General features: G+C 32.4%; 1 protein-coding gene across 15 annotated transcripts in view; it reads right to left on the bottom strand.

The window, feature by feature from the left end:
* The window catches only part of dac (dachshund family transcription factor), a 302,887-nt gene that overhangs the window by 150,590 nt on the left and 125,243 nt on the right, over positions 1-27,054 (bottom strand). For 8 of the 15 annotated variants that reach the window (XM_088277147.1, XM_088277141.1, XM_088277140.1 and 5 more), the window contains 3 exons: positions 17,891-17,926; positions 8,771-8,969; positions 3,974-4,033 (listed from right to left, as the gene is read on the bottom strand). In XM_088277147.1, the coding sequence (XP_088133273.1) occupies positions 3,974-4,033; positions 8,771-8,969; positions 17,891-17,926 (295 nt within the window). The remainder of the gene's footprint in view (positions 1-3,973; positions 4,034-8,770; positions 8,970-17,890; positions 17,927-27,054) is intronic. The other 7 variants (XM_088277146.1, XM_088277144.1, XM_088277148.1 and 4 more) reach the window with 2 other exon arrangements.

The raw sequence follows: 27,054 nt of genomic DNA on the forward strand, positions 1-27,054 counted from the left end.
CAGAGGATTAATTAATTCTCCATTCTAATAAATTCAAATCTTCGACTAACGCTGCCTGGAGGATTTCGGCCGCAACTGAGAAGGACATTTGCTGTGAAGTTACATTCGGTGTGACAGTTTATCAAAGGATCATTATTTATAAATATATAATTATTAACGAATCCACAGTTTACTGAAAAACCATTCATGTATGGCATTTAAAAAAAATGATGTCTAAAACCAATGTAAGCACAATCTCCAAATAATTTATATGAAAGCTGAGAGGAGAAAAAATATTATTGGAACTTTCAAAGGGTAATTAAACATATTATACAACAATAAGATGTAGTGTGTATAATTTTATGAGAACCGTTAACGTATATTTTATTGGAAAATCAATTTAGTCAAAAATCAATGTCTAATATATATTATTTTTTCGTGTGGATTGTTAAAATTTTAGGTAATAATATGTTTGTAAATTGCAGTTATGGGCATTTGAAAGAAATATAAACGAGTACTAAATTTAAAATGACAATTCCACAACAATATTTTTTCCATTAAATGTATTAAGGGTATTGTCATAAGTGATAATGTAGTAATATACATATTGTCATTAAAACATGAATATTGCTGCAGATTAACATTTTCTATGATTCAAAAAAACATTACATAATTTATTGTATATGTATAACATGTGTACCATAATAACAATAATAAAAAATGCATAATTTAAATAGAGCCGTTTTTGTAAAATACTACCTCTAGGGCGCTTCACTGCTAATAAATTGGGAAAAAATACACTGTGGAAATGATTTAGCAAACATATGTGTTTTTAGTTTTTTTTTAAATATCTCACTCTCACTATTTCTAACTACTGGTAGAAGAGCATTCCACGCCATCGGTCCCGCAACAGCAAATACATTCATACTTAAATTTCCGAGGACTTTTGAGTATGTTATTTATGTTTTTTTTTTTCTATTAACATTGTTTTACTTTTAGCTAATAAATCATTTTGAACTTTTCTAATTACGATTAGAAATACATACATTAAAATTAAAATTTGAAATTATAAGAAACGTCTGAGACATTACTATCTATCATTAGAATCCTAACTGTCCATCAAACCCCTCCCTTAGTGTTTCCTTCTACCTCGTTCCCTAAACTCCGTTTTTTCTTAGCCTTTCTTATTATCATCACTTTGTAATTTATGTTTTTTTAATGTTCAAATACTATCTACCTTCTGATTGCAAACAGCTATATATGGTATCAAACGTTTTGACCTATATCACAAGTCTGTTTTCGGTTGGTTGGAAGATATTGCTAATTAGCAATAAGCCCGCCAATGCACTTATTTCTTTTCTGTACATGAAGTTAAATAAATAAATATATATCTTGAATTGACACATTTTATAAAGTTTATAAAATTAAACTACTTTCTTTATTATAAGTATACTTTAACCTACCGGCTTCGACAAGACCTTGTCATCATCAGGGTTTTTTAAATTCTCAAACATTGAAAACACTAAAACACTCATAGTTGATTACATTCCCTTACCAAAAACTTAGTTTTTTACAGAGTTCTAGATAAGGGAATGTAATTAATTTTGAGTATTTTAATGTTTTTAATGTTTTAGAATTTAATAAACCCCGATGATGACAAGGTTCTTGTCGAAACCGGTAGGTCAAAGTGTACTAATAATAACAAAAGTGGTTAAAACAAAGTTGTTTCATTTTATAAAGTTTAAATAAATATATATTTAACTATATCATCCCAAGTTTCTAGTGTTCGTAGGCGCCATGTCTTACATAGAAAATCTGTACGCGTCGTTCCAGGGATTGGGGCGCCCATGAGTAACGTCCCGTCAGGACGATGTGCGGCGACCCGTACAGCTCGCTGCGAGCCTGGTAGCCTGGTAGCCATGCATCAACGTCAGGTTACGTACGTCAGATCGCCTCCACTTTAATTGCGGCATTACGTATGGAATACGGGATTAGGGGAGGGCTTGCGGACTCCGACACACAGCAACCGGAAAAGGCGGAAAATGGAGATATCTACCCTTTAAAATTAGAATAAAGCTAGCTTTTATTTGCGTAGCATCTATTTCATACTGAAAGGGTAAATAATGTTTCGAAAGTAAACTATATGTGCTTGTACATATATAGGTTATTCAGATGTGAAGATTATACCGTAGTGTATTATGTTGTTATGTTAAGTAACTGATTGATCAGTCTGATGATGTTAGCAATGATGAAACCCGATTAAATATAATATATTATGGAAAAAAAACTATAAAGTCAAATAAAAAGCTTCTTTTCATCTCACCAATAGATGTCTCTAGCGAAGTTCTATATTGATTCAAGAATAGTGTTTCAAAATTGGTTCATATATATAGAACTTCCAAGAATTTGAGTAGAGTGGTTGTCAATAATGGGTAAAATTGGTGAACGTTACACGTGTGTAAAGTGATCACTCAAACCAGCCTTTGATGGTCGTCAGCCCCGTAAATGCCCAGACTCTCATATTTTTCTTCATCTTTGATGAGATGTCAAAAAATAACTATAAAGTTGTTATTTTATTATATGAATTGATGCAATGTTAAATTGACCATTTTAACATCTCAAAATATATGAAAAAGTAGTCTGAGTATTAACACGGCTTACGACCCGTCATAGGCTGGTTTAAGTAATATTTATAAACGTGTAATATTCACCAATGCTTGTAATTTCCCAATGTAGTTGGACCGTACAGAATAAAATTGTGCAGTATATACTATGTAGATGCAAAGTATAGGATCGTTCGCAAATCAGGGGAGATAATCCGGAATTAATCGCTGTAATCCAACAATATTCCTCGATTTCCTCCGTACGGGCGGATGATTTATTTGTCTTTACTTTTAACCCGTTCGGCTATTCGACTGTTATTTTTTCCTCGTCGAATGCGTTGACTTGATTTATGGTTGGATGAAGCTAGTTACACCTGTCACTTTTTGTTTATAGCGGCTTAAAGCATTCATAAATCTCAATTGGGTGCTTCACGTTTACTGCCCAAACGGTTAAATGGACGATAACAAGCGCCGTGATGTTTGGTATTGCACCAGAATTGGTGAACGATTGACCATCATCAAGTATTGTACGACGTACTTCCACCGTGAAATACGATCGTATAATAACACCGATGTACCTATTTGATGATTGCCGAAATTAAGCGGTACGATTTCTGAAATTATATCAATACTTTATTATACTCAATACTTCAAATATGTTTTAACGATACAATTTTTATGACGGGAATATGTCTCGCTTTATATACGCGAATCTTTGCTACGGCAATTTATATGTAAATATTTATTAAGACAGATCTCAAACGTGTAAATTCATAACGCGGACGATTGCTCTAGATGTAAGACGTGTTTTCGAACACTATCTATATTTTTAAATATAAAAAAATATATATATTTAAAAAAAAAAATGTATTTTTATTATTTACACAAATATTTCAATTTCATACTATTTCTATGAGCCTAAGCGGCTCGTTATTAGAAATATGTATGAAATTGTGGTAGAGTGGATTCGAACCGAGAAACTCTAACTTAGAGTCCGCGACACTAACCACGGGACCACAATCCAACACCCGATTATGTATGTTTTAAAGTACTTACCTTTCAATAACTCCTTCTTTTTAACACCATTTATCTATTTCAGAGAAAAACCTTTTTTTTTCAATACAATACGGTCTGTTAAGCAAAAATTCAATTACCTGGGTTTAAAGAAAATATAGTTGCGATTTATCTTATGCTGGGCCTTAGGTGTCTTAAAAGTGCATATTAGTACATGGTATACGTATCTACGAAGCAATTTTCTAAACAATTCTAATATGTAATTGTTTATTATCTGAAATATAAAACTAAATTTTATTCTAATCTAAGTGGAAATGATATTTTTGGACTCGTAAAAAGCTCGGGATGAAAGCGTTTCCTTTGAGTGAAGAGCTTACCTTTCCAGATGTTTGACAATGTCCTCGTAAGCCGCCCTGCAATTCTCCCAAATCCCGGACCTGTCAAAGTCAAAAGGCACAGCTTTAATTGGCAAATCATCGTTCGTTTTTTTCCCTCCATTTAAAAACACAAAAACAACCCCCTTCCGCCCTCTCGCGCGGGACAGGAAAGGAAACAATTTTCTTTTAAGGTTTCTCCTTCTTCATCTCAATTTTCTTAAATGGCTCTTTCGTTTTCTGGTGTAAATTAGATTCGTCCGTAAAAAATACTTTTCCGAAACGTAAATAACCATTAAAATTTCTCCTTTTCGCCGCTCGCTTTGAGCAGGGATGAAAATTAAAGCTACACGGCGGAGGCATTATGGCAAAAGAAAAATTGCTTTGTAGATACGTATACGTACACTTTTCGTTTACATTCCGTGCAGGATACGCTTTACAATTTTCGGATATTCCTCTTTACGTTTAATTAGCGAAGAAAAATCAACGGATTCCTAATCAAAGGGACTAAAAATACTATTTTTTAAAGCAGAATTTTCAAATTATGTTTGTGTTTTATATAATCTTTATTAGATTGAATAAAACACTCAAAAAGAGATTTAGATGATATAGGCACATGAGACGCAGAGAACCTGATCATATCATGAACCTGGCAATTTCCATTGATCTTCCTCAAAAGACATCTAGAGTAAGACAAATAATTCATGATCGCTGCAGAAAGAAAATATGATTCGAAGGTATGCCCTAGGTGACGTAGCCCATGGCAAAAATATGTGCAATCTGATGATAAAGAGAGCTGACCCCAACATACTATACAGACGATGCGTTGGGATAGAGCCAGGAAGAAGAAAAAGATAATCTTCATAGGATGTTTTGAATAGATTAGTCAGTTATTGGTTAGTGCAAATGCTCAGCTGTAATCTTCATCTCATGGGCAAGTTGAAACTTTTTATATTATGAAGTGTCATGACGAACCGGAAACGCGGGAAGAGACGAGAAGACATCCCTGACAGGGAAAATAGATATTCCTAAAGAGCCCGTGATATCGCATCCTAGTTGCGCATTCAATTAATATGCAAATCCCTCCAGTCTCACCGCGCATCCCAAACAGATAAATGAGATTCTGTGTGTTTATCTTTGATTATATTCGTCTCAATTAAGTTTATGATGAATGTTCGGATGAGTGGCTCATGAACCGGATTCAATGTTCACGCTGAATAGTTACATCACGATTATCATATTTGTTTAGAAATAATGTACGTTCTGCCTTTCGAGTTCATCTTAAACGAGATGGGATTACCAACATGGAAGACTTGTTTGAAAGTGTTTAAATGCTGTGAAAGGTGACTCCGCGCAGACAAGTTTTATTTTTATCTCAATATTTAGGATAGAAATATTTCTTTTAACCAAAAGTGATCAACATAATAATGCTGGTAATAATGGAGTTGGTATTAACAACCATATTTCCAACATTTTAAGTGTGTCCAAATACTTGTTCACAAAATCTGGATTATCTCCAATTACAGGAGTTATTTTCATATTATTTTTGACATCTCATCAAAGATGAAGAAGAATATGGAAGTCTGGGCATTTACTGGGCTGACGACCGTCATAGGCTGGTTTAAGTAGTTTAGTAGAATTTGAGTAGTGTGGTTGTCAATAATGGGTAGAATTGGTGAATGTTACACGTGTGTAAAGTGATCACTTAAACCAGCCTATGACGGTCGTCAGCCCCGTAAATGCCCAGACTTCCATATTCTTCTTCATCTTTGATGAGATGTCAAAAATAACCATATTTCCTCCTCCTAAATGTTTACTTCTGAATATTTTTTGCAATGTATCAAAATTTCATAACATTACCATATGTAATTGAGTGCTACGTAAATTTTCCAAAATTATTATAAACGGTAATAGTAATTTCAACCAAATTCAATTAACGAAAAAAAAATATTGAGGACCAGCCACCAGTAAAAAAGACAACTTTTAATAAAGTAGAGCTATATGTACAGATACGAGAACATCCGGAGAAATACAAGTTTCAATACAAAATATATTACTAATGAGATCAATTTTTCTTCCAAATATTTCATATTTTAAGAATCAACACGGATCAAATTAACTAAATATGTGAAATTTTGGATTCAGATATTTTATTATACCTTTTTACAAGTTTATGACCAAATTTTATTTCAAAGATGTCTTTCCGAACCCCCTCTTAAGGGAGGTCGATAGATACAAAATAAAACAAATAAAAATGGGGGCAAATTTCGACTTGACAAATAATAGACTACACAACTGCTCCTGACGTCTAACAAAATTTATGAAAAGGTGACATTTAAAAAAATATATATTATTTACAAAACTTCAACGAACAAACATGATTCCTGATGTTTGCTAAAGCATGAAGCTATCTAATATTATGAAATTTTTGGGTGTAATAGAATTACAGGCTTAGCGTGGATATTAGAATCTTTACTAACTAGAAAAAACCTACCCATTGGAACAAACCAAAAGAAATGGTAATGAACCGTGATGTGTTTTAACATTAGTAAGACTTCTTAAAACGTGGCACAGTCGTAAAGTCAATTGTTAATCCTCTTAAAGTCAAATGAAGACGTTTATGTGGCCTCCAACCTGCGACTGACTTCAGTGGGATTAAAACCATTGATCCTGTAAGACAAGTCGTTCCTACATTGTCCCACCGTTCTTGGAAAGTAATAATAATCATTTTGCATTGAAAAAGCGCATACAAAACGAGGAATGAGCTTTTTACTAACTAACTAAACATCACGAAACTTACTTGCAAGACCAGGCAGAGAAAATAGAACGCCACACTACTCTGAATATGCAAACAATATAAAAAAAATTCAAATTGCACTTGGTAAATACCAATACTACCTAATAATAAATCTATCCTGACACGTGTTTCGATGCATTCAGAATCTTTTGATTTTGATGCTTAATGAATCGAAATACGTGTCATACTGGATTTTAAGAAAAAACGGTATCAACAAAATAAAATTGCAATTGAAAAAGGATAGAACTGTCGAATCAATCAATGAAATTGATTAAATGATTCGAGTCAAATTATTCGCTTGTTAAAATACTTGATCATGCCAAGTTTTCCTTGGTCTTACTCTCGTCTTGGTATTTTCAACTACATTCGCCTTATAAATTTGTCTAACTGTTCGTCACTCAATCGTTCCACATACCCAAACCATCTCAACCCATCTTTCTTTATTTTAACGATAATATCTCTGCATTGCGTTCTTTCATTATTTCACTAAGCGAACATATTAAAATGTAACAATTGCATACATCGTATTGAACTGTTTATTAATTTAAACTAATAGAAAGCGTCCAAGATAAGTTAGAGATATTACTGTGGGTAAGTTTGATGCCTATGTAATATTAGTAACCCGAGAAGATAGTTCAGAACACAACACTTTCGTTACTAAGCAGGTCTTAAGATATTATTATAATCTCATTTACGTCTGTTATTTCAAGCTCACGAACTGAGGTGTTGGTATTACAATGAATATAATATTACTCCGTTTAAATAGATTAACACGCAAAATTTACTATCGAGTCTAATCTTAAAATTATAACAAATTATCTTATCGAGAGGAAAATAATTCTTTTTTATTCTGTGCGATATTTCATCAATATTATTTTTCATCAATTGGTTTGTAAATGTGAACACAGTGAATGGTGCATTGAAATCAGTTATAGCGAATAAAGCTAAACTGGCAGTCAAAACGAAGACCTGGTTCTAACCCTAATATATGGAGTTGGCAACAGAAGTATGAAAGTAGACTGAATGCCGCCAAAATGCGATCTCTCGGACCAATGTGTAGCAAAACAATGTATGATACTTGTTCGAATGGTGATGTTAAGAAATAATAAAACAGTGGAATGGACACATGAAAGAGTATAGTGTTCCTCAGGGTTCATACATGGTCTCTATGCTTAAGCAGATGACTTGTATATGTTTTTTTCATTTTGATTATGTTGGTATGTTCTTTTAACTTGGTTAAACGTTACTGGTATGGACACATGAAAGACTGTGATGTACCTCAGAGTTTGTCTATAAGTCATATGCTTAAAAGTGTAGACCACTTGTATGTATATGTTTTGTTCATTATTGTAATATTGGTATGACTCTTTTAACTTGGTTAAATGTTATAGGTATGGACATATCGCTCACTCCGTTCAAGAACGTCATAAATAAAATAAAAACTCGATTTTTCAGGACAACGTTTTTACAGTTTAAAAATATAATACAATGTCTTAAAAATAAATATCAAGCCACTTATTGAACTTTTTACTGTGCAAGTGACCTTTTTAGGTAAAACCTGAAGGTTTTGTCTCCATTTGAAAAATATTTATTATAACATTTTAAGTGTGTCCAAATACTTGTTTACAAATCTGGATTATCTCCAATTATAGGAGTTATTTATCGTATTATTTTTTTAAGTAAATAAAAAAAATAATTAATCCATACATTTTTTTCTAAATGCAAAAACAACACTTTCTGCCCTGTAGCGGGTAAATATTAAGTTAAAATTATACCTCTTTTGCTGGGATATAGTACATTTTCTGGGCATTTCGAAAACATGCACAACTGAAAATTGACGATTTTTGATTTATGACGTTCTTGAAAGGAGTCAGCGATATGAAAGACTGTGGTGTACCTCAGGGTTTATCTATGGGCCCCGTACTTTATAGTACAGACGAATTGTATATGTTTTGTTCATTATTAATGTTAGTATGTTTTGTATAAGATGGGCAGTTGGTTACCTTGCCAGCGCCTCCATGTTCGGCATGTTGGGCTGTCCCTTGATGATGGACCCGTCGGGACGAGGCAGGCCGTGCGGCGGCATGCCCGGGGACAGCAGCCCGTGCGGGGCATGCATGAAGCCCATGTGTCCGAGGTGCGTGGGTGGTGCATTGTACCCGTTGGCCAAGAGTGGAGACTTCTCGAGGCGAGATATATCGGCTGCAACAAAAAAATTAAAAATAAAATAAAATACAAATACCCAAATAAAATGGCATCATGGATATTTAGCCCAGTGCTCTTATAATCTTCAATTCAATCATACAAACAACAATGAACTTAACATAGCATAATTTTTTTATTGTTTCAGCATTTTTTTTTTGGTATGACAAGGCTAAATAAAAAATAATGCACTTATTTTATACGACCTGAATTATATATTTTATTAAGATTAGTTTCAGAAGCTACAGAAGCCTCTGAAACTAGTCGTAACCAAATAAAATAAAAACTGGTATCAACAAGTATTTTATTTCAAATTTTTATCAATTTCATGCAGTTCTTTTTTCATTATTAGGTACGAATAAGGACAAGAACAAAATATAAGACGGTCAAATTGCGTCAGGTTAGAAGTCGAAATTAACGGCGAGTGTATATGAAGAGAAGAGGCGAAAAATGTTTGTGTGGACAGAAGTATTCTGACGTTGTATTCTCTCTGACTACCCCTGCGGTGAAACAGCATGATGGTTAGTTTGTTATTTAATTAGTGATTCCATAGAAATATAAAACGACGTCTATTTAATGTAAAAAAAATAATTCTTTCTCCGGATTAGCCCAATTTCACTCAGTTCTTTGAAGTCATTTAATTTAGTGCAATGTTCAGTTTCTCCCCTGCTAATTGGCTTTCACCCGAAAGTGGAGAATATTTGAAAGCGTTTAGCGTACGTACAAGTCGACGGAGCCCACACAAAGCCAAACAAGTCTCGTGGTAATTCCATTCACTGGACGTCCGCCGCGCTTGACCCTTTCCCAAATAATAACTGCGCCGAAATTATTTACCACGTATTCATTCGGCGGTGTTAATTCGTGCCCAATCTTTGCGCTTGAAACAATAACACCGGCCACAATTTACATAGGACCCTGCGGTTTCACCCGGGGAGCGCTACTCGGGGGTGGGTTTTCAAGGCTCACATTTTCGGCAGTGGGTTTTGGGGATGAGTAAGGGTGTCCGCGAACGGAACGGACCGTTACACTGCTGAGCAAATACTGCTATCTTACTCACTGTTTGCTTTTGGACAAATCAGTAATTTCGTTTGAATTCATTGGACGAATTCAAACAATACAAAACACTATGCTTCAGTAAAATCCACTCCTCGTTTTGCTAAAATTTGTATTACATGATCAAATAGGTCAATATAAAGAAGTTGATGTAATTTTAAGGTGTAAAATTGGATGAGGCTTAAAATTAAATTTGTCTAAAGTTGCGGTAATTAGCTGGCAAACGTATCACCTAATACTCGTATATTTGTGTGTGTATTTAATACATCTAGAATTTGGATGTATTTCAGATAGAGTAGTCCCTAACTACCCCTACTAACCACACAAAGCAGTGACCGCGGCTAGGGGCATTACCTTTATTGGAGTTACAATTTCCTTACGTCCGACCGCAATAAACAAATGGTATCCACACCATAAAACTGTATTGCCGCGTTTATTCAATTACACGAAATGGGATTTAATTGAAAAGGGAACCCCCTGGAAATGACCGGCGCGTGAGATCGGCCATTGGAGCTTGATTTATGGCGAGATGTGCCCTTTATCTCGTAAAACTATAGCCGTAAAACAGTTACACTATCAAATCTACACCTTACGAGAGTTATATTTACCTCTGTTTGAGTTGAGAGCTTGTTTTGCATGTAAACATGTATTCGTATTAGAATCTAAGTTGATCAATGTGTCCACATAGATGAAGAAGAATATGGATAACTGGGCCGAACTTACTCCAAAAAAATACTCCAATTTCTAAATATATTTCTGTGAGACTAAGCGGCTCATTATTAGAAATAGGTACCTATCAATTTGTGGTAGAGTGGGTTCGAACAGAGAAATTTTTACGCAAGAATCCGTGACACTAACCACGGGACCACGACCCGACTATCACGGATAAAAACAAATATTAAAAAAAAAACTGTTACCAGAGCAACGATTCCAAACGGAAGCTAACGTTCAAACTATAAATATGTAAATATTGATGTTAGAATCCAAATTGAATGACACTCATGTTTCTCTAACTGAATCGAATGTTTTTACGTAATATTCTATTTTGTCTTGATTTGGCGTTTATTTTATTAATGTCAAACAACACGATGATTTTATTATTTAAAAAAAAACAATATATCTGTATAAGACCGATTTAGAGTTGATTGAAATTTTAACACGTGTTAATTTAAATAAACTCAAAAGGGGTCTTAAACAAGTGTTTATTTTTACATTTAAACTTAATATTTAGTTTCAAATAGTATCAATCGCAACCTGCAATCTTCAGGTGCAAAATGTTCGCAATTCCATAAAATTAAATACGAACACATCATTATCTACAAATGACACATGAGGGACCCCTCCAATCCCATGTATTACCCGCTTATTTAGCAAATAATATGTTATTAAATCTAGGCAGGATTAAGTATCTGCCATACGAAAACAATCGAATCCCAGAAACTGGCTGCAGAGAATAAAACGGCTAAAAACACAGGTCGCCCTATTAAATGGAACCATTACAGCGCCTGTAATCGCTCTACCTGGATTTCATAGTAGAGATTCCACAAGTTTCGCAATTTGCGGTTTTATGAATTTCGTCTGCCGTGTAAAATTGTGGCACTTTGATATCATCAATCAAGGATCAGAGTGACGTAAATAATAAGGAGAGCTCATTTCGGACAACAGGTTTTAAAACTTCTCAACCCAATAATATTTTAGAGAAAACCCAAATTCGTGAACAAGTTTGTGGAATTGTTTAAATGGCTTTTTTTAACGCAACTATTTTTTTGCTAATGTAATGTTTATTATTTCATTTTTTATATGTAAGTTGTACAATTCCCGAATAAATAAAATAAAATAAAAAAAAAAACAAAAATTAAAATTAAAAAGATATATGTAAAATATGTATGGTATATACACTCAAAATGTTGTGAAAAAATCTTGCTTATTATAAAACAACGAGGAAACTATGTATATTACTGTTTATTTTTGTTTATTTTTTTATTAATATTGAATAGTTTACTGATGAAAAAAAACATACTGAAACACAAAAAAGTTAATTAAATTTAAACGAAAATATAATTACATTGAAACCAGGCAATAACAGGTCGTTAGTCTTGTAAACCCCAGACTTCCGCAATCTTCTTTATCTATGTTGAGATGTCAAAATGTAATAATGACTCCTAAGTGGAGGAAACCAGATTTGTGAACGAGGATTTGAACACACTCAAAATGTTGTGAATGTTGTGAAAATATAAAGCTTTGCTAGTTATGAAAATGGAGCGCAGCATGCTTGCGGCGCAAGCTAGTTAGGATTAAAAACATACAGGGAAATGTTCGGCTGACTCGTTATTGGGAGCGGATCCAGAATTTATGATAAAAATTTTAAAATCTTAAAATATTGCCAGTAAAATAAAATGTTTAAGAAGAGCTGCAGTATCAGATTACTAAGGCAGCATTATCAAATCCCGAGCGATAATGCACCGTATTTAGAACGGCCGATCATTTTGTTCCGCAGAGGGTCGCTCGAAAATAAAACGATGCCGAGATGAAATGAAATTGTTGCCTTTTATTTGAAAATAATGTGTAGCTTTTAAAATAAATACATAATTACACCGTCCCGGCCGAGAACCAGTGATACTTGGAGGAGGGGATGCGTTTTATCCAGCGGACAGATGCTCCAGTCGCGGGCGGAATGTTTTAATACAATTATTATTATACTTTTTATGGACTGCCATTTTAGTGGCGTCGGTTCGGGCATCGGATCAATCAATATGTGTATCATTTTTTGCTACTATTTGAGTCCATCTGACAGATGTTCGTGATTGGATGAATTGAGTGGTTGAAAATTTGCCACTATCCGCTATAACGGTGTACGGCTACTTCTATACTCAATAGAGATCTATTTTGACGGAACTAATACCACTATTTCTTAAAATCTATTGTGACACGTGATTCGATGCATATCAGAAATGTCCATTAATTAGTATATTGCAATAATTTCTTCCAAATATATTGAAAATAACGTGTAAGGTAGCCAAGTCCATTCCATAAATACTAGTCTCATTTAAAAAAAAATTAAATACCAGTTAAGAAATGGTGAAATGTATTAGATATAAGTGAAATATAGCTTACTTCATTTGAACATAAGTGAGATTCATCCCGAATTAGTTCACATATATTTTGTAAGATCGAGAACCTAAAATAGCTTTTTTTTAGATACTTCTATTTGACCAGTTAATTATTAACAATTTTTTATCATGTGTTTTATCAGACAGTATATTATTCACCCTACGTATGATATATTTTAATTAAAGGTGTCTCAATAACAACAATGTTATCGTATTTATGGTTTAAGCATTTACTTTGTGGTAAGACATGTTAAAAAGATCAAGGAAACACTTGTTTCTCCTTATTTATATAACAATGTTTTTTTTTATATTTTAATTATTCTTCAGAACTGACGATGGAAGTTTAGCTTCCAAAACTAGTAGTCATTAATAAACTCAAGTGGTATAAAAAAAGTGTTTCCTTAATCGTTTTACAATGTTATTGAATGACATTACAAGAATGCTTTTACAAGCATGTATTTCGATACGCTAAAAATGAATCAGTAAACTTTCAGTCGACCAATACGAAAGCTATCTATCTATAAAATATACAGCATCAGATTCTTAGAATCAAAATGTTTGAATTACATACTTGGATAAAAACCAATAAAGTCCACAAAATACGACACAGTTTTCGGAAGGCTGCCCCTGGTAGTAAATATTCAGAACTCGTTATTTTAATAAACGTCTGATACCTTTATTCATGAGAATAATATTATTTTAATACGTCTACTCTCATAACTGCAGACATTTTATCGACTTCTATACAAAATATATGGTTTATTTGCTGCAATAAAGTGCAAATAAAATCAAAGTTATATGATCTCTACTACAACCTACAACCTAATTACCTGAACATACTCGTATAATGCAACATGTTTTAATTTCCAGCCAATCAGCATTCAAAAAATATATTTGTGCACTCACATGTGTTATAAGACCATTGATCGTTATAATTATTAGTCTTACAATGAAAGCTTGAATGTTTTCGCGGATACTTTGTGCACGTTTTATAAACTTTATAAAATAAAACAACTTTGTTTTAACCACTTTTTATTGGTACACTTTTTCCAACCAGTTTTGACAAGAACCTTGTCATCATCAGGGTTTATGTACTAATTCTAAAACATTGAAATACTTATACTTGGGTTATAAATCACATTTTTTTAAATCACATTTTCATATGGTGTACGGAGTGCGTGGAAATTTTTGGCATCGTAGGGGAAGGGTAATTAACTATAACCTTAGTATGAGTATTTCAATGTTTTAGAATTAGTACATAAACCCTGATGATGACGAGGTTCTTGCCGAAACCGGTTGGAAAAAGTGTATCAAAAATTGGAATTAATTTTTATTGTAGTTTACAATTTATTTTATTTGCAAGAGTGTAACGGGTATTTTATACAAACAAATTCAATTGAAATTATAAGAGAATACACTAGACACTGTCCAGTCTCGCTAGGTATGGTAAATACCTATTCTGAGGTAAGCAACTCGATAACCACAAAAAAAATGTTGAAATAAAACCCAGCATGTTTACTATTGGTAATGTATAGAGATGATTAAAATATGAAAATTTGCACAAAATGAAATAATAATTAAAAATATGGAAATCTTGTAAATAATATGAAAAAAATGGCAAAGTAAATTAATTTTTAAATAAAACACAGAAAAAAGTCTAAAGGGTACAGATTGATAGAGAAATAGAATCTAGTTAGATAACATGAAAATTGATAAATGACATTGTCTTAAAAACGACACACTGACAAAACAAATTGTACCACACACTTTACATTATTAAATGATTTGCAATTAAGTTTGAGTTAAACATTTAAAAAATAACAAGCAAACTAAATACGTTTTTGAGACCACATTATTATGTTTATTAATGTAAACACGACTAGTTTAGAGAGCTACAGATATTCTCGAAACTAGTTGTGTTTACATTAGTAAACTAAAATGTGGTCTTACGCAAAAGATTTTTTTTATATTCAAATCTCACAATACCATACTCTGGTTTGATATCAAGTATTTACTTTCTTCTTCTTCTTTTTGGAGATTCTACGGATCTGTTTGTGTATTTACTTTTTTATATTATAATTATTGAAATAGTAATCGTATAGTTATAAACGAATATATCCACATTTGATTTGATGCTAAATAGACGTAAAAATATTCAGTATTGTTATGAAAGAAGTTGCATATTTCCATTTAAAATATCTATTTGATTCACTTTAAAGTATTTACGGCATAACTACGGGTACAGAGATGGTTTTGCATATTATTAAGATAATTTCAAACCCTCACTATATTTATATTACTTTTCAATCACTCACACGTAGCACGATTATAATTATTATTACGGTACGATTTAATTAAAATTTAATCGAAATCGCCTCTGGAATAAACTACTCTAGCAGTGACACCATCCGGGACCAACTTCGTGGCACTTCATGCTAGTCCGAGCCTGACTTCTACGACAGCCTATAATTATTTATAACCCACAACTGGTGCATCCATCCCGGGTAAAACCATTCAAAACTACCACCCAGTTACCGCGCTCAGTGTAAAAAGACATAACTCTGAATAACAGGAATCAAATCGATTAATGTAATCGTAATGACACTTTTTACTAACCATTTTTATTTAACAAAAAAAAGGAATATAATTTTCTAGACACTTTGCATATTAAAGCGCAACATTCTTTAACCCGCAACTTAATTAACATTGAAGTAATTGTTTTTTTTTTATTAAAACGCCATTTCAGTATTAAAAAATTAAGTCTTTCTACGAAATAAATGTATGGTTTTTAAAAGAAAAAAGTTATTGAATAGTAAGGAGTTTTTTTTCTCAATAATAATTCTTAAACAAATGGGCGTTAAGTAACGACCGGCTCTCTGCGAAATCGGACTCTTGATGAATTCTATCATTGCGAGTAAAGCCTTAAGATAAACAGTTTTTAATTACTACTACCTAACGTTGAACGTGTGTTATGTATTATTTATTTATACAACATTTAACAATGGTAATGAATATGATTGAATTTTTCATGTATTTCTAACTGGGAGACAAAAGCTCTGGATGTTTTTTTTCATGATTATTCAAATTTAAAAATAACAACATTTTGCCTGAAAATATTCATGACGGCCGTAAAATGTTGTTTCCACTTAAAAACAAGGTGCATGTTTTTAGGCTATAACTTTTCGCCATGGCTCGGATTCAAACGGAAGTGAGGTTTCTTCCATAGACATTACTTTGCTTAATATTATGTTGTTACTCGCAAGTGTTGAACGAGACGCGTTCAGCTAAGTGAGGTATCATTACCGACAATTTTATTACTTTCCGAAATCCAAGTACAGTAGACTACTAAATATTCCGTAGAAAATACAAGTAAAATACTACCTACCTTCTTTAAATATCTACTGATTTATATGCGATTACAAGAACTGAATTGTACTTAACAAAATAAGAAAATCAATATACTAACTATTTAAAATCGGTAAAAAAATCTGAAAATAATATTTTTAAACGAGACAGCCTTCGTGAGGTTTTAAAAAAAACTATTGTCAATTTTACACAATATATGAAAACAACCATAGATTCTAAAGTTCTGGAATAACTAGATAAAAAAAATCAAACACTTAGGTACATCGATTGATAAAAGGAACTTTTAATAGTACACAATAAAGCTATATAACACGTCATTAAATTGCGAAACTATCTAAACAAGACTTATGTATTTATTTTTGGATAATGGAGGCGAGTAGAATTTGAAATAGATACATATAAGAATATATGACTCATGTTAGACAAATGATAAATAAATATTTAAAAAATTAAAAAGTATTTTTAAATGTACCATCTGCACTGGAAAACCCAGCAATGAATTATTGTAGTAAATTTTTAATTGTTAATATGCGTTTGATAAAAAATAAATAATTTTTAAGAGATGATTTGAGTTATGTTTTTTTTTGTCTAGAAATTGAATAGGACCTTTGTAGAAAAAATTAAGGCTGAGTTTGATTTTACGTAGGTATTGTGTTTTTATTGAACGTTTTTTAAGTTTTATCTGGCAGACACACGTGGAAGGATATTTCTGCTAGTTTCAGTATTATTTTTACTAACAAAATAAGAATATTTTTTTTAATATACTAAAAATGTGGACGGTCGTGGTGAAAAAGTTGTATCGGATAAAAATTTTAAAAATAAAAATAAAGTTTTTTTTAAACTTGTGAAATGTCTAATTATTGCGTATAATATTTTACACAATAAGTACCTACCCAAAATTTATACATCAAAAGCGAAAACTTGGAAACAAAAAGTTGTTGAAAACGCAATTTTTTCAAAAGTTTAAACACATGTTTATTTTAATTACCATAAAATTTTAATTGATGGTTAGATTCATTGTACCCAGTCTTTTGAAAGAAATTATAACCATTTAAATCATGAATGAATGCGAATGCCTTGTGATTGCAGATCTCATGACTGACTGCAGTAAACACTGTATCCCTATTTCCCGCCATACAAATGTGAGATACATCTCTAACATCTACGAGCCATATCGTATGAACGTGAGAATCAACAAACTGCGATAGGGTTTGTAAACACGCGGTCCAGGAGCACGTCTGGTGGAATGTAAGAATAAAATATATGTGTTGTATATTAAATGGATTGTAAACTTTGTGGTATGGTAATATAACACTCTCCTAAAAAATACATAATAGGAACTAGACTAAATAGGTTAATTATTATTAAAAATAAATATGAAAGATATATTACCTACTAGTTGACGATACCCGGCGTTGCTCGGGAATTCTAAGAAACCAAAAAACAGTTTTATGAAAAATTAATTTATAACACATTGAAAAAAGACACAAAACAAAATATAAATAACATCACAAAATATTTTTCCAAAAAATATGTTACTCTGTCTTTATGAACCTAAAATGTTATAAGAATGGTATTTTTTAACTGGCTAGTAAAGAAAATACTGACTATTAAATAAAAATTATAAAGCATTAATTTATGAGGATAATTTGAATGAAAATAAAAATAATGTAAAACATAAAAAACTCTAATCAAATTACCTGAATCTTATGACTGATTCCCTTACTGACTGAATCAATTTTGTATTGCATACATTTGATGCAGTGCCCTATGCACCATTGGGGTTATTTTGTACATCAAGTAATAGTGATTTTTTAAATTTAAATCTTTAGAAAAAAATCAATGTCGAAGTGATTGAGTTTTTAATGATATGTGTCTGTTGAAATAAGCAGATATGCAACCCACGGTTATAAGTTATTTACTTTCGAAAATAAATATTTTTTACTTGAAATTCTTCAATACTCTTTATTGTTTTTAATTTAAGTTTTACTTAGTTAAAACCACTATTTCTTAAAATCTACTGTCACACGTGTCGATGCATTGCGCATCATTTTCAAACATGGTATGTGAAGCTAATTCTAAATTGTAGAGTTGAGTTGGGACGTTGAAAGTTGAAGAGGGGGTATTTTTATTTATTAATTAATTTTTTACTTTTATTATTATCTTTTCTTCTTTTTATTGTATCTAGTTAAAATTTTACATTATTTTATAATTTTAAAAAGGTTAAGCACCCCTGGCGCTGAATGGCAAATTGAAATTATGACAGCGGAATCATAATTCCTGCATCACTATTTATTATAATTACGTACCTTTAGTACACGGTGCAACAGAATATAATGTTCGTAAAGTTAACTTTTGAATGGATGCATGTGGTTCAGTGAAATTGCGAGAAGCCATGCGATAGATAACAGTGATGCCCACTAAGGAATATGAGAAAAATCGTCTTGAAAACATGTAAAGTTCAACGGCACTTTGAAAAGCATTAAACTTAAGGCAGCGGTTTAACCGGAAAATAAATAAAATTCCAGATGGTTAAAAAATCATTGTTAGCCTTTTACATACAAATATAATAATACTTAATCAAAATAACGAATATCGTTTATGTAACATTTACGCTAGAAAAGCGAGGCACTTAATTACATTTTTTTAATATTTCATCTTTAAATGTATGCGATATATATTAAATAATTTATTTCTTTTTAATTTGTTATTTGTCCGCTTCGTAGTATAGTGGTCAGCCAACACGTTTAGCTACCACATGGGAGGTCCCAGGTTCGATTCCCAGGAAGATCAAATTTAAGTGATTTTTAACTCTACTTAATATTTATATAATTTCCTCTGGAGTGTTAGAAGAAGCGCTGGGCTAATAATCTTTCCTTTATGTATTTATCAATCAAGATAACACTACTTCAATATGGTGCAGTGCCCTATGCACCATTGGGAGAGAATAAGTGGTTTTTTTAAAGGATTATTCATTCTTAATACATACTCGTATTAGGATGCTTTTTTTACAGTGTAATGAAGGCACATGATCGACAGCAGTAATTATTTTGACGCATCATATCATTTAATTATGGGATGATTATATCGTTTGCCTTTTCGCATATTATTTTAAGATATATAAAGATTTATCTAATCATTCATTATTTAATAACAAAAATGATGCCTTAATGATGATCTAAGTCCATCCTTACCCTCTCCGAATTGCGATCCTAAAAGGCCGACTAGTATTAAGGGGATGCAATCATCTCAGTTATGAGCTCATCTAGTTTTCATACGAACAGTAAAATGAAGAACCCCGAAGTGGTTCGACGTTTGTAATTCCCAAACCCACTCCATTCCTCTGGCTGGGCATCTTTTGGGGAGACTAATCTCAGCCTTGACTGCAAGGGATTTATACGCAATAACACTGTTTTTATGTCTTCGTCACATTCGGATTTATCCCGGCGGTTAAATATCCAGTAAACTTTACTCGCGGATTACACATTGGATATTGTTTCATTTAACCACAGGTTAGCGGTTGATATAACTAAATATATTGTTAATAAACCTCACCCGCAGATCACGCTTTTTATTTTTCATACTCAAACTCTCTGTTTGAGTTTAAGCTTGTAGTAAACACACGTGATGTGGAGTCTTCCAAATATCGAGTTTAGTTTATTATAGCACTTTGTTAAGCTGCCAAATGCGATAATAAACCTGAATAAAATGGAATATTCAGGTTCTAATGATAATATATTACTATTTTCTCGCTTATGACAGTAATACATTTAATGAAAAAAAAATGGTTTGTTGTGAAATTGTTAATTTCAATTGGACACTTGTTTACATTTTTTAAATACCTTTAGCTGCATGCACAAATTTAATTGCGTAAGTCTTTTTGTGGTACGTCTTGAATACAGCTCATAAAAACATTTGTTGCCATTCTGTTGTAATATATATATTTTTTAAATATCTCTTGTTTTTTAAGAAAAAATATGGAAGTTTCAGCATCTTACAATCTGGAATTTGGTGGCTCAAGGGATCACTTTATATTATAGTTGTGTAGCGTATACCAGTCTATCCATCATTGAACATCTATCTTGCATTTATTTTTGAAAGATTTTTTTTTCCAATATTGTTGGTTTCTTTTCATATTCTCATTCTTATTTCATAGATTTGAAATAATTGCTAACAGAAGTGCCTTCAGTTTAGAAATTTGTGAAGTATAAAGCTAAGTACGAGTATAATTGAACATATGTCAGATTTATTATTTCAGAAGAGATAGATATAGAAATGATATTTTAAAATGTTAAAATTTATTTTTGTACAATATTGATATTTCATCCAAAGGGTGAATTATTTTGTATTTTGTATAACAAATATTATTTTTATAAAAAAATACTATGAGTAACATTGGATGATGGAAGATAAATAAATAAGTTCATTTTCCAAAAAGGAAAAAAGTTGACGTTTTTCTACTAGTTTGGTAAGCCCTAGCGAACGTGACAAAGTTTGTCAAGTATTAAACTGTACGAAACTAAAGCAATTAACTTTATTGCCCAGTTTTACTGAGCTGTACTTTATATCTGACCGAAAGCTTAGGTACAAACCCTACAAGATTTGGCAGCTCGTAAGTCGCAGTGACATTTCGCGACGATAAAGCGATCACTCCGAATTTTTATATAAATCAGATCTAACTGTATTTTTGCATATGTCAATATTATAGATATCTCAATTTGATCTGAAACATCGTTATTTTTTGTATGAAAGAAGATGGAGGTCTGAGAATCCTAGGATTTCAAACCTAGGATTTGGGTGTCTTGAGCGATCACTTTTTACACTTGTGTAACTTTCACCACTTTTCCCATTCTTGAAATTCCATAGTGCATGGATTTCTTTCAAATCTATCGTTTTTGAAACCCACATGTACCCAAGACCATTGCATACATGCAGGTTTAAAAAAATAATGCAATATGGATGATAATGGCCAGAATGGTGAACACAACAAAAGTGCATAAAGTGATCGCTTAAGCCGGCCAAATGCCAGGTCGTTATCCCTGGGATGCTCAGACTTCCATCTTCTTTGATATAAAACAACGATGGATGCTTCATATCAAGTTGAAACACCTATACTCTAGTATTGCTGCAGTAAAATAAATCTTAATTAATTGAAACGAAAAAAATAATCTTAAAATATACGACTGCACATTTATTAGTAATTGAAATAAAATCCGTATCACTCTCATCAAAAATATTAAAAAATAATAGATTCTTCAGTTGATTGACTCTGTTATAATTTTACGCACCATATAGATAGATACTTATAAGAAAGTATATAACAATATTAAATTTTAATGTACCATTCATCCTCGTGATCAAAATATTAGATAATTTATTAATCACTCAATAAAAATGAGGCAATAGAGATTTGCCTATAAAGAAGAAATCGCAGCATATTATAAGTACGAGTATATTGGTTTCCCACAAGAACTTATGGTATCGTAATTTCTAATCATGATATAAACTAAAACCTATTTTTAAATAATATATCAGTATGTATATCATACAAAAATAATATGTATAAAATGTACCTTCATAAACTAAATGCAAATCAGTATGAGGAATTTTCGTTAAGAGTCGTTGCACACGCGCAAGTTTCTATTGCAAAATGTTACTTAATTACATCGATAACGGTCTTATTTCTTAGGAGCACTATCCGATTAAAGGATAAATAGAACTTTACCAAAAACATCAAATGTAAACAATAACTCAATCAAAATACATACCACTATTGAGATTTCCGAGTAAGTAAAATTGCAGTACCTACCTAATGCTAACTTAAGGTAATACAGTGAATATAATTTTACAAAACGTGACATAGTTGTCATATTGACTTATTCCTGTAAAAATAACGCTAAAGGTAAATGTGTTTTAGAAAATCGATTCAGAAAAAAAAACTAAGAAGATCTTTTTTTTAAATCCTGAGCTTTGAAGTGATTTTTAGTCTCCTAGGATATTTCTCTCCCCTTATATTCATTTTGAACAGATACCTTTACTAAAACAAAACAATTTTACATCACTGATGATAATTTAAGGAGAAGGTTTGTTATTTAATTGATTTATATTTTAATTATTGATAGTACTAATAAAATTTACTTCAGCTAAGAACGATAAAACATGCGATTCCATGTTTTTAACTTGCGTATCCATAGGCATCCTACAACCATACATACAGTCTTATAGACGCAACGATTAACTAGTTTATAATTATCGGCATATATTAACGAGTATGTGTTTTATAAATGTTACTAGCCAAACAAATTTAAGTAGTTAATTAATAAACCATCAAAAAATAACCCAAAATTTATTTTTTTGTATTTATTTTTCGGGGAAAACAAACGTTGAAAAATCATGTTTTCAATAACAACAAAAGGTTTTTTAAAAAGTACGCGTCAAAATTTTGCACGTGAGCGATAGACCTTTAATTACTCCGTGTGAGTCATTAGCTAAGTGAACTATTGAACTTTTCCGATATTCGGTCAGACGTTTTCACATTTGATTGGCTGTCATGCAGCAAAAAGTTGACCTATGGAAGGTTCGAATGCCCATTAACAGAGCGGTATATGAGCGCGTTGAGTGGAGACGATAACCCGAGTTATAAAGCAGTTACAACTGATCGTAAAGCGACCCCTTTATATTAAATCGTAAGTCTAAAGTCGCATTTTCTGCTTAATGACGATCTATCGACAACAAAGTGTCGGACTACATAGGCACTAATGTTAACGTGTTATTTCAACAATCGCTTAACTCACCGTCATACTAAATTAACCATATTAAGATTTTTATTGATATTTCAACATAAAAAATAAACAATTCGGAAGTCTGGTCATTCACAGGGCTGCTATAGGCTATTTTACCCATGATTGACAACCGCACAACTCAAATTTCTTTTGGAAATTTTCCCATATAAAAAAATCTATTTGCTAGAGAGAAAAACTACCAAGGCGAACTTACGTTAGTTTCGAGAAAGACTTTTATAAAAACTTAAAATGTCGTTTTATAACAAACCACCATTTTGATAATTTAATTCATAATTTTTTTAAAGAGATATTCACGGAAACAGTTTTACTTTATAAGTAACAATATGTCTTCATAAACCGCTTGTTCAGAAACTTGGTCACACATTTATATAATAAGTTTAACTTTTATTCTCAAGTTATATGTTACAAGTAAGAAATGATAAAATACATTTTTTATTATAATATTCGTGCTTCTTTAAAAAAAAAACTTTAAAAAAAACAAAGATACGACATTTAAAGTTTTTTTCAAATATTTTTTTCTCTAAACTGACATAACGTCGCCATCTTGGTTTTCCTCTGTTGCACTCTGCTTTATCGGCGGAACATTTTAGAAATTCAAAAATTGAAGGAATACATTTTTTCACATGCATAAAAATAGAAAAGGTAGACAGGAACATCTTAATAGTATCTATGGTAACACTTAAAAGTGAGTCCAGAGCATTACATATTAGATGTCCATACTACCCCTAAAGTAACCGACGAGTTGCAGAGGTCTGACAGCTCATTATGCACTTAAGACAAAGGATATTAAGTCAATAATTATCGAACACGCTGTACGGGCCTACCTGTCAGTATTAATATTTGAATTTAAAACCAATCCGTCCGGAAACCCAGCCCACACGCGTACCTAGAATATATTTACTCTTCGGATGATATTCGATTGTGTTCGCCCGAATATAAAACCTAATTTTATAAAACTACATCTCTAACAAATCGTATTCAATCATCGTCATAAGCGAGTGAAAAGATACATCCGCGATGGGCATTGGCTCGTGTAAAAGGGACTGTACCTAGATCTTGTGTCTCGCTCTCGCCAGCCAAATTAGAAAGAGAGGGATAACATTTGTCGGAGGAAAAAAATATTAATGGAATTGGATAAAAATCTTTCTATATTTTAACAGCTGTCAACGGCTGTTAAAAATATAATATTGATTTTTGGTGATCGTTGAAATATTCTTCTATGCGTAGGTACTGGCAGATAAAAAAATACATATCTTCAATTGAAAACATACCAAAATAAAAGCGTCATTTGATACGAAGATGAATTAATAATAATTTGCACCTGAACAGGCTTATGTGTGGGCGTACACAAGAAAAAAGAATGAGACTCGTATGCAAATAAATTTAAATCCAACACGCGACCGTCACGTGATCATTGTCCGAATAAATACAAAAAACAGGAATCTGATACATCTCTAAAATAGAAAATCAATCGACACGCGATACCTATCACAAATTATTGAAATCATTTCAGTTTCCATTTGTATATTTGTCTGTGTGTCTGCGTGTGCATGACCATTTATCCTGAGCAACGATTTAAATAATGACAGTTATCTGAGGCAATCCCGAAATGCTCATTCGAATTCCGAAAATATCAATCGTGTAATTATCACAAAAGGGCGCGCGTCCGCCCCGGGCCATAGATATTCGAGCGGGTAGACGAAATGGTAAAATCCTCCATAGACAAGAAAAACATAAACAGAATACCAACATTCCGATTGCGACCGAATCGCGGTACCTACCTGCGAGTAGGTACTCAAAACTCGCGGTGACACCAATATTGGAATTATCAAAATAACTCCCCGAATGCCGCGCGTACCGATGCTCAGCAATTTACGGTACTAAAATACAAAGCCAAAGTGGGGTAGGATGTTCACTGTACACCGGGGGCAATTGGAAATTACAGATGATAGAGGACGCCCGGCCGGTATGCAAAGCAATCGGTTATTTATATGTTTGAAGACGATGTGTATCAATCATATTCGGTACATCGACCGAAATTTGAATTTCAAAATGAAACGAACAATTTATGGCTGTAAATTGCCGACCGAAAGTAAGCCACCTATGGAGGAGTTGAAGAAACTGCTCCTTCCTGACATAACCATAGAAAAACTAGCTTTGCCAAAATACACATATATACAAAAACAATATATTCTTGAAAAAAGTATTGGTTTCTATTGAGTTTTTTTTTCTCGTGCGTATTCAGAATCGTTAGCACGTCATATTAAGCGTCGTGAATTATGTTTTTTGGTGAATAAAAAATGTTTAGTAATAAATCCGGTCACTTATGGCCGAAGATAAAGGCGCATCTAACACAAAGCGTATATAGCCTCAAGTCAAAGTCCAAAATACTATCCAAGTCTCGATACGACCCATCATCGGTCTGCTGACGCAAGTAAATGGCCACGGTATTACAATAAATTGGTCAAATTAAATAAAAGAAAAGAATAAACTCCGAAAATAACATGCTTTATCCATAGTTCCCCACTCAATTTAGTGTAATCGTTGTAAATTTAAAGGAAGAAGAAACGCGCTTAATATTTGAAGTGCGCATGCGTTTAGAATCTGCCCGGCAATGTCTAAAAATCAGTCAATTTGTAATGAGTATCAGTTCAGCGTTCATTTGAGATTCTTCTTCTAACCCTTGTCCGCACCCGATGATGCATAGGCCACTGCATTGCATCGACGCAGTGCTATCTTGATCGTTACTTACAAGAAGTCAAGGTAATCTTTTCTGCGGTGTAAGGACCAGCCCAGGGAAATAATAAATAAATATTAGAATGTAAAATCACTAATATTTCTTTTCATCTTTTTATGCCCTCCTGGGAATCGAACCCAAAACCTCCTGCACGGTAGCCAAAAACCCTAACCATTACACCACGGAGGCGGAGATGTTGACACAATTGTGATTACAGTAGCTAAATCATATTACATCTTTTACTCTATAAGGCAGTATGTTGTATTAATTTTAATAAATTTTCGGATACAAAAAAATATGATATGTTGTTGATTTTAAGTCTGAAAATTGTGACTTTCTCCACTTTCTTCGTGACTTTGAAAACTAATTAACCAACCTCATGCTGGCCGAAGGAGTAGGCAGAGAGAATAGAATGCTACACCTCCCTATCTTTACAAATATTCCTCACGTCTTCCACATTCATGCAACTCGTCATACGTACCCGCCGATTATTCCTTTCTTCTCTCTCATGTAACGAAATGTGTCTTATAAACGTGACGCATACTTTAAATTTCGCTCTCAATTCTAGTCGCCACCTTCACATCAAAAATAGGATTTTTTTTATTAAAAAATAATAAAAAGTACCTACTCTGAAAAGATCAATTATTCGAGAACCATTCCAAGAATCATGTTTTCAATTATGATTCCGTAATCAGTTTGAATGATTTATTTTTCATAATTTGACGAATCAATTTTTTTCATATCGTTAAACGGCAACGACCGTTTATTTTCGTCTGCTACGAATCGAAAATTAAATTTGAAATTTTCATAAATTTAAATGATTTGTCGATACTCAAATGTAATTGGGAATACATAAATATCGCGAGATATCAACCGGCATTTTATGATCGTAAATATTAATAAATTTTTTCGTGGTCGATAAACGCTTGCCTTTTCGGGAGTGTCTGGTTTAGAGATATCCACCGTAACATTGGTTTGGTCAATTCCATTTGGAGCTCGGATAAAAGTCCCTGTCA

The sequence above is a fragment of the Brachycentrus maculatus genome, unplaced genomic scaffold (genome assembly GCF_059751285.1).
Source record: "Brachycentrus maculatus isolate JH-2025_06_01 unplaced genomic scaffold, ASM5975128v1 h1tg000039l, whole genome shotgun sequence".
NCBI classification, from domain to species: domain Eukaryota; kingdom Metazoa; phylum Arthropoda; class Insecta; order Trichoptera; family Brachycentridae; genus Brachycentrus; species Brachycentrus maculatus.